A 9,788-nucleotide genomic window follows, 5' to 3' on the forward strand; every position below is an offset into this window, starting at 1 on the left:
CTCTCTCTCTCTCTCTCTCTCTCTCTCTCTCTCTCTCTCTCTCTCTCTCTCTCTCTCTCTCTCTCTCTCTCTCTCTCTCTCTCTCTCTCTCTCTCTCTCTCTCTATATATATATATATATATATATATATATGTACTTGGACTTGTTATTTCATTTTTATTTGATAAACCTTTATTTATAATATGAACATTTACATACAATCAAGAAATAATAAACAAAACAGGGGTTGTAAACTCAATAAAGTAACAAAAATAGAATGATATATATATATATATATATATATATATATATATATATATATATATATATATATATATATATATATATATATATATATATATATATATATACATATATATATATATATATATATATATATATATATATATATATATATATATATATACTGTATGTATATATATATATAAATATATATATATATATATATATATATATGCTGTATGTATATATATATATATATATATATATATATATATATATATATATATATATATATATATATATATATATATATATATATATATATATATATATATATATATATATATATATAACAAAATGTAAAGCCATAGGCTTTTTTTTTGATTGATTGAAACTTTTATTAGTATATTGCATAGTACAGTACATATTCTGCACATTTGACCACTAAATGGTAACACCCGAATAAGTTTTTCAACTTGTTTAATTCTTGGCTCACACAAGTTCCGTAAATAATCCAAATTTGGCACACAGCATCATAGTTTTCACAGCTTTTGGGTTGTTAGAGGTAGAGAGTGTTTTGAAGTAGTTATAATTCTTTTTTAAGGGAACAAAAAACCGGTCGGTTATTGAGAAACTTACATTTATGAATATAAAACTTAGCTAATAGTATAATGAGGTTGCAAAGGTAAAATTTTCATACAGTGTAAAACCAAATAGCACAAATTTGTCATGAATGAACTTGGATTATAAAAATAACAAATTGAGCCAAGATGACGTCACCTCGTCTTCTTCGTCTTTAACTTCTTCTTCTTTCTTTAAAATGGCCGATAACAAGCATTAGCGCCGTCTTTTGAAAAGGAGTGTGGACAAATTCATTTGTATCCTCCAATGCCACATTCATCTTCTCTGTCTCCAGTTTCTTTTTATTTTGTCCTTGTATTTACTATACATTAATACACGCTCTTTATCTTCTAATAAATCCAAACAGTTCGTCCTTTTTACCTCTTTCACCCCTTGTTTATTTTTATTTTTCGGTATTCGGTCCACGACATGTTGTTCTGCCCCCTGGCGGATGCAGCCCGTAACTGGCCGCTACTGGCTAAAAGAACCACAACTCCCAGAATGCCTTTCGCTTGTTGCGATCCGCGTGCTAGCATCTGGTAGCACACATTGCTACATCATGTCTGTCTTTATGGATTTAAACTTGACTTTCTCGCCAGATAAAAACAACATGCAGCGACTGATTGACACTGCAGCTCATCGTGAGTCCACCGAATATAAATTGTGTTAAAATACCTTTATTTCAAGTCACCGAGTGTAACTTTTTTATGAAAGTTAGCTTGGCTAGCGAAGTAGTTTTAGCTAACCAGACAATTCATTTCAAATTCAGTCTTTTTGGGTAGAAAACGCGTCAATATCTCACAATTATGTGTTTGTATGATATTAATACGCGTATTTGTATATACGTCAATAACTCACAATTATGATACTAATATATGTTTGTATACATTTCAATAATGAACAATTATGATATTAATACATGTCACTCTTCAATCGTGAATGTATACTCTTCAGTAAATAACAATTATGATATTAATACATGTCACTCTTCAATCGTGAATGTATACTCTTCAGTAAATAACAATTATGATATTAATACACATGTTTATACACACTGTAATCCAATCAGTACATTGAAGCCTAATAGTAATAATATCAATATTTTGCATTATTTTCCTGTAGTTGGTTTTTCCACAGTGGCAGTGAACTATACTTTTGAACCCACGGCCAAAAGGAAACAGGTGAGACACGCCCACTGGCACTTCCTCACACAATCTGATGAATGTTTTTTCTTCTGCAGGATATTCCCTCCCCCAAACCGATCAACGAGCTTATTGATCAGCTACCAATTGTCCAGGTAACTATCTTACAGGCAACTAATGTCCAGGTAACTACGGTCCAGGTAACGATTATGTACGTATGTTACATAAAGTCATGTAGACTGTTATTCAAATATCGATTATTTACGTATGTTACATAAAGTCATGTAGACTGTTCTTCAAATATCGATTATTTACGTATGTTACATAAAGTCATGTAGACTGTTCTTCAAATATCGATTATTTACGTATGTTACATGAAGTCATTTAGACTGTTCTTCAAATATCTATTATCTACGTATGTTACATAAAGTCACGTAAACTGTTATTCAAATATCGATTTTTTACGCATGTTACATAGTCACGTAGACTGTTCTACAAATATTGATTATTTAAGTATGTTACATAAAGTCAAGTAGACTGTTCTTCAATTATTGATTATTTGCGTATGTTACATAAAGTTATGTAGACTGTTCTTCAAATAGCAATTATTTACGTATGTTACCTAAAGTCATGTAGACTGTTCTTCAAATATCGGTTATTTACGTATGTTACATGAAGTCATGTAGACTGTTCTTCAAATATCTTTTATCTACGTATGTTACATAAAGTCACGTAAACTGTTATTCAAATATCGATTTTTTACGTATGTTACATAGTCACGTAGACTGTTCTTCAAATATCGATTATTTACGTATGTTGCATAAAGTCAAGTAGACTGTTCTTCAAATATTGATTATTTACGTATGTTACATAAAGTTATGTAGACTGTTCTTCAAATAGCAATTATTTACGTATGTTACCTAAAGTCATGTAGACTGTTCTTCAAATATCGATTATTTACGTATGTTACATAAAGTCAAGTAGATTGTTCAAATATTGATTATTTACGTATGTTACATAAAGTCACGTAAACTGTTATTCAAATATCGATTATTTACGTATGTTACATAAAGTCACATAGACTGTTGTTCAAATATCGATTATTTACGTATGTTACATAAAGTCCTGTTACCCGTAGACTGTTCAAATATTATTTCCGTATGTTACATAAAGTCACGTATACTGTTATTCAAATATCGATTATTTACGTATGTTACATAGAGGTCATGTCGGCTGTTCTTCAAATATCGATTATTTACGTATGTTACATAAAGTCACGTATACTGTTATTCAAATATCGATTATTTACGTATGTTACATAAAGTCACGTATACTGTTATTCAAATATCGATTATTTACGTATGTTACATAGAGGTCATGTCGACTGTTCTTCAAATATCGATTATTTACGTATGTTACATAAAGTCACGTATACTGTTATTCAAATATCGATTATTTACGTAAGTTACATAGAGGTCATGTCGACTGTTCTTCAAATATCGATTATTTACGTATGTTACATAAAGTCATGTAGACTGTTCTGCAAATATAGATTATTACATAAAGTCATGTCGACTGTTCTTTAAATATAGATTATTTACGTATGTTACATAAGGTTACGTACACTGTTCTCCAAATATCGATTAGTTAGTTACGTATGTTACATAAAGTCATGTAGACTGTTCTTCAAATATCGATTATTTACGTGCTGCATAGATGTGTAAAACATCATCTATGCAGCATTCTAGAAGCAGCATTCCATGTTAGGAAGTGTTTACACCTAGACAATGTCATCATAAGAAACATTGAAGAGCACACCTGAATGAGTCTTAAACTGTAATGGACAGATTTGAATTATATCACATGACTTTTTATTCCATTTGCAAAGATGACCTGAAATGATTGGAAGAAATAGAAATGCTGTGAAAAATAACAAGTCAATGACAGCATTTAACGATTTTTATGATGGAGTACTGCACTAATTAGAAGATGCTAACTGTAAATACATATTAGCATCTTTACACTTGTTATTATCATTATTTTTTTATCCTCCAAACAGCAAAACATTGTGCGTGTGTGTGTGTGTGTGTGTGTGTGTATGTGTGTGTGTGTGTGTTACATATTGTCTATCCTTGTTGACATTGTGTGTGTGTGTGTGTTGCAGGGCCGCTCTGGACCAATCAGAGTGCTCAACAGACTGACGCTGGTCATGTGGGACCTGTGTCACTTTGTAAGTATCACAACTGTTATCTTTATTTCATGACAATTGATACAAGAAGACACACAACAGGAAGTCATGTTGTGTCACCTTGTGTTGTTTGGAGGCCAAATAGACACACCACAACAGGAAGTCATGTTGTCATGTTGTGTTGTTTGGAGGCCAAATAGACACACATCACAACAGGAAGTCATGTTGTCATGTTGTGTTGTTTAGAGGCCAAATAGACACACATCACAACAGGAAGTCATGTTGTCATGTTGTGTTGTTTGGAGGCCAAATAGACACACATCACAACTGGAAGTCATGTTGTCATGTTGTGTTGTTTGGAGGCCAAATAGACACACATCACAACAGGAAGTCATGTTGTCATGTTGTGTTGTTTAGAGGCCAAATAGACACACATCACAACAGGAAGTCATGTTGTCATGGTGTTGTTTAGAGGCTAAATAGACACACATCACAACAGGAAATCATGTTGTCATGTTGTGTTGTTTAGAGGCCAAATAGACACACATCACAACAGGAAGTCATGTTGTCATGTTGTGTTGTTTAGAGGCCAAATAGACACATCACAACAGGAAGTAATGTTTTGTTGTTTAGAGGCCAAATAGACACACATCACAACAGGAAGTCATGTTGTCATGTTGTGTTGTTTAGAGGCTAAATAGACACACATCACAACAGGAAGTCATATTGTGTTGTTTAGAGGCCAAATAGACACACATCACAACAGGAAGTCATGTTGTCATGTTGTGTTGTTTAGAGGCCAAATAGACACATCACAACAGGAAGTCATGTTGTGTTGTTTAGAGGCCAAATAGACACATCACAACAGGAAGTCATGTTTTGTTGTTTAGAGGCCAAATAGACACACATCACAACAGGAAGTCATGTTGTGTCGTTTGGAGGCCAAATAGACACACATCACAACAGGAAGTCATGTTGTCTTGTTGTGTTGTTTAGAGGCCAAATAGACACATCACAACAGGAAGTCATGTTGTCATGTTGTGTTGTTTGGAGGCCAAATAGACACACATCACAACAGGAAGTCATGTTGTCATGTTGTGTTGTTTAGAGGCCAAATAGACACACATCACAACAGGAAGTCATGTTGTCATGTTGCGTTGTTTAGAGGCCAAATAGACACATCACAACAGGAAGTCATGTTGTGTCATGTTTTGTTGTTTAGAGGCCAAATAGACACACATCACAACAGGAAGTCATGTTGTGTCGTTTGGAGGCCAAATAGACACACATAACAACAGGAAGTCATGTTGTGTCGTTTGGAGGCCAAATAGACACACTTCACAACAGGAAGTCATGTTGTGTCGTTTGGAGGCCAAATAGACACACATCACAACAGGAAGTCATGTTGTGTCGTTTGGAGGCCAAATAGACACACATCACAACAGGAAGTTGTGTTGTCATGTTGTGTTGTTCAGAGGCCAAATAGACACGTCACAACAGGAAGTCATGTTGTCATGTTGTGTTGTTTAGAGGCCAAATAGACACACATCACAACAGGAAGTCATGTTGTCATGTTGTGTTGTTTAGAGGCCAAATAGACACACATCACAACAGGAAGTCATGTTGTGTTGTTTAGAGGCCAAATAGACACATCACAACAGGAAGTCATGTTGTGTCATGTTTTGTTGTTTAGAGGCCAAATAGACACACATCACAACAGGAAGTCATGTTGTGTCGTTTGGAGGCCAAATAGACACACATAACAACAGGAAGTCATGTTGTGTCGTTTGGAGGCCAAATAGACACACATCACAACAGGAAGTCATGTTGTGTCGTTTGGAGGCCAAATAGACACACATCACAACAGGAAGTCATGTTGTGTCGTTTGGAGGCCAAATAGACACACATCACAACAGGAAGTCATGTTGTGTCGTTTGGAGGCCAAATAGACACACATCACAACAGGAAGTCATGTTGTCGTTTGGAGGCCAAATAGACACACATAACAACAGGAAGTCATGTTGTGTCGTTTGGAGGCCAAATAGACACACATAACAACAGGAAGTCATGTTGTGTCGTTTGGAGGCCAAATAGACACACATCACAACAGGAAGTCATGTTGTGTCGTTTGGAGGCCAAATAGACACACATCACAACAGGAAGTCATGTTGTGTCGTTTGGAGGCCAAATAGACACACTTCACAACAGGAAGTCATGTTGTGTCGTTTGGAGGCCAAATAGACACACATCACAACAGGAAGTCATGTTGTGTCGTTTGGAGGCCAAATAGACACACATCACAACAGGAAGTTGTGTTGTCATGTTGTGTTGTTCAGAGGCCAAATAGACACGTCACAACAGGAAGTCATGTTGTCATGTTGTGTTGTTTAGAGGCCAAATAGACACACACCACAACAGAAAGTCATGTTGTGTCACCTTGTGTTGTTTAGAGGCCAAGTAGACACACATCACAACAGGAAGTCATGTTGTGTTGTTTGGAGCCCAAATAGACACGCATAACAACAGGAAGTTGTGTTGTTTAGAGGCTAAATAGACACACGTCACAACAAGAAGTCATGCTGTGTTATGTTGTGTTGTTCAGAGGCCAAATGCTGCAGAGTATCGTACTTTTGACTTGATTGCAGTCCAGCCAATGACGGAGAAAGTTTTTCATGTAAGAGACACACACACACACACACACACACACACACACACTCACACACACACACACACACTGACCTAGTTGTGTTGTTTGCAGGCGGCGTGCATGCAGCTGGACGTGGACGTGATTAGTTTGTGTGTGACGGAGCAACTGCCTTTCTTCTTGAAGAGAGCTCCAGTCACGGGGGTTAGTTAGTCACACATATGTAATGCTAACTGTCAGTGCTAACAATGCTGAGTGTGTGCACGTGTGTGTGTGTGTGTGTGTGTGTGTGTGTGTGTGTGTGTGTGTGTGTGTGTGTGTGTGTGTGTGTAGGCTGTGGAGAGAGGCGTGGTGTTTGAAGTGTCATACGCCGCAGCCATCAGAGACGCCACCATGAGACGCTACACCATTTCTAACGCCGTTAGCTTGACGGAGACGTGCAAAGGAAAGGTACTTCCTGTCTGTGTCATCCAGCCATCATGATGATGATGATGCTGAAGCTCCGCCTCCGTGTCTTTCAGAATGTGATGTTGTCCAGTGCAGCTGACAAGGTGTGTGTCGTCCTCACTTTGATGACTTGGGTTTACACAACACGTGTTTACACATGTCACACACGCCTTTACACAACATGTGTTTACACACACCTTTACTCATGTGTTTACACACACCTTTACATATGTGTTTACACAGCATGTCACACACGCCTTTACACAACATGTGTTTACACAACATGTCATACACGCCTTTACACATGTGTTTACACAACACATCACACACGCCTTTACACATGTGTTTAAACATGTCACACACAGGCCTTCATACAACATGTCACACACGCTTTTACACATGTGTTTACATATGTCACACATGCCTTTACACAACACGTCACACACGCCTTTACACATCTGTTTACACAACATGTCACACACGCCTTTACACATGTCACACACGCCTTTACACAACATGTGTTTACACATGTCACACACGCCTTTACACGTGTTTTCACAACATGTCACACATGCCTTTACACATATGTTTACACAACATGTCACACACGCCTTTACACGTGTTTACACAACATGTCACACATGCCTTTACACATGTCATACACACCTTTACACATATGTTTACACATGTCACACACACCTTTACACAACATGTTTACATATGTCACACACCTTTACACATGTGTTTACACAACATGTCACACACGCCTTTACACATGTGTTTACACAACATGTCACACAGGCCTTTACACAACATGTTTACACAACATGTCACACAGGCCTTTACACAACATGTGTTTACACGTCACACACGCCTTTACACATGTTTACACAACATGTCACACACGCCTTTACACATGTTTTTACACATGTCACACATGCCTTTACACATGTGTTTACACAACATGTCACACACGCCTTTACACATGTTTACACATGTCACACATGCCTTTACACATGTCACACACGCCTTTACACATATCACACACACCTTTACACGTGTTTACGCATGTCACTCACACCTTTACACATGTGTTTACACATGTCACACACGCCTTTACACATGTTTACACATTTCACACACGCCTTTTCACATATTTACACATGTCACACACGCCTTTACACATGTTTACACAACATGTCACACACGCCTTTACACATGTGTTTACACATGTCACACACGCCGTTACACATATTTACACATGTCACACACGCCTTTACACATTTCACGCACGCCTTTACACTACATGTCACACAAGACTTTACACGTGTTTACACATGTCACACACACCTTTACACATGTGTATACACATGTCACACACACTTTTACACAACACATGTTTACATTACGTGTTTACACAACATGTCACACACGTGTGTTTACACAACACGTGCTTACACATGTCACACACGCGTGTTTACACAACACGTGTTTTGTTTACTTCCTCAGCCTCTGGACCTGCGAGGACCCTATGACATCATCAACTTGTATCCTTCCCTTTGGCTCCGCCTACTGGCCTAAACTCAAGTGTGTGTCGTTTTCCTGAGGCGGCGCTCAGAAGCACGTTGTTCGGTCTGTCGGACGCAGACGCCAAGAGCGCGGTGAGCTCCATCTGTCGGTCCGTCTTATTTCACGCAGGTAAAGTCCCACCTCAGATACACCAAGTGGGAGGAGCCAGTGGTGTGGGCGTGTCAGACAAGGTATTTTTTTCACCTCAGAAACCAGGAAGACGGCGAGTGGCATCATTTGGACCAAAAAGATGTGCGGCGAAGCCTCCTGCCACCAGGGGGCTCTACCCTCCTCTTGTAGGTGACTCCGCAGAATTCACGCGCTTTTCAAAGGTTCTTTTTCGACGCTCTCGTCTTCTTACCTGAGCAGGTGACGTTCCTGCAGCCAAACGAAGCAAAACTCAGCAGACTGACTGACACAACGGGACGCCAGCGAGCAGGATGCTAAGCCAGCTGAAGAAAGTGCATGAAAACATGAACGTCATTGCATTATTGGACGCCATCATAGGCAGGGCGACCCGAGCCCCTTCAAATTAAAACTTTAGAAGCTTCCTGGAGTTACGATAGTTTCTATTTATTTATTTTTCTTCCTATGAGTCACTGACTTGATACAATGTGTGACATTCCATCGCTTGCATAATAAAGGATGACTTTGCAGGAAATGTTTTATTCTGAAGAAAGGAAGTGATGGCAACAAAATGGCTTTCAGTTTGAAAATTACAAAAATAAAATAATTTCAAAAACATTTGGAGCTAATGTGGCTGTGTGGGCGTGCACCACGAGGCAGGAGTTCTCATCCAGGGTAGGATTATGTAGTGTGACAACGCTGGTAATGTTGCCATGGTGACCGGTGGATGGAGCTGAGTTAAGTTATCCAGGATCTCCATAGCCAGACTTTGACTCGCTACCTTCCTGCTTCTGCCATCCCCGCCACTCATTGGCCCGTGTTCACGGAG

At 38.0% G+C, this 9,788-nt stretch overlaps 1 protein-coding gene across 1 annotated transcript; it reads left to right on the top strand.

Annotated features, from left to right (window-relative positions):
• The first annotated feature begins 1,350 nt into the window (after positions 1-1,350).
• LOC133638821 (ribonuclease P protein subunit p30-like) lies at positions 1,351-9,557 on the top strand. The gene is made up of 12 exons (XM_062031798.1): positions 1,351-1,484; positions 1,966-2,024; positions 2,084-2,140; positions 4,150-4,215; positions 6,776-6,847; positions 6,932-7,021; positions 7,151-7,267; positions 7,339-7,368; positions 8,774-8,811; positions 8,883-8,962; positions 9,043-9,129; positions 9,203-9,557. Exons 1-12 carry the CDS (start codon positions 1,403-1,405, stop codon positions 9,247-9,249), a joined length of 825 nt encoding a protein of 274 aa, XP_061887782.1. The 5' UTR covers positions 1,351-1,402; the 3' UTR covers positions 9,250-9,557.
• The last annotated feature ends 231 nt before the right edge of the window (positions 9,558-9,788 follow it).

The sequence above is a fragment of the Entelurus aequoreus genome, linkage group LG21 (genome assembly GCF_033978785.1).
Source record: "Entelurus aequoreus isolate RoL-2023_Sb linkage group LG21, RoL_Eaeq_v1.1, whole genome shotgun sequence".
NCBI classification, from domain to species: domain Eukaryota; kingdom Metazoa; phylum Chordata; class Actinopteri; order Syngnathiformes; family Syngnathidae; genus Entelurus; species Entelurus aequoreus.

Coding starts and splice junctions, on each gene's coding strand:
- LOC133638821 (XM_062031798.1), top strand. CDS start 1,403: ATGTCTGTCTTTATGGATTTAAACTTGACTTTCTCGCCAGATAAAAAC. Junction 2,025..2,083: donor CCACGGCCAAAAGGAAACAG/GTGAGACACGCC, acceptor TTTCTTCTGCAG/GATATTCCCTCCCCCAAACC. Junction 6,848..6,931: donor TGACGGAGAAAGTTTTTCAT/GTAAGAGACACA, acceptor TGTTGTTTGCAG/GCGGCGTGCATGCAGCTGGA.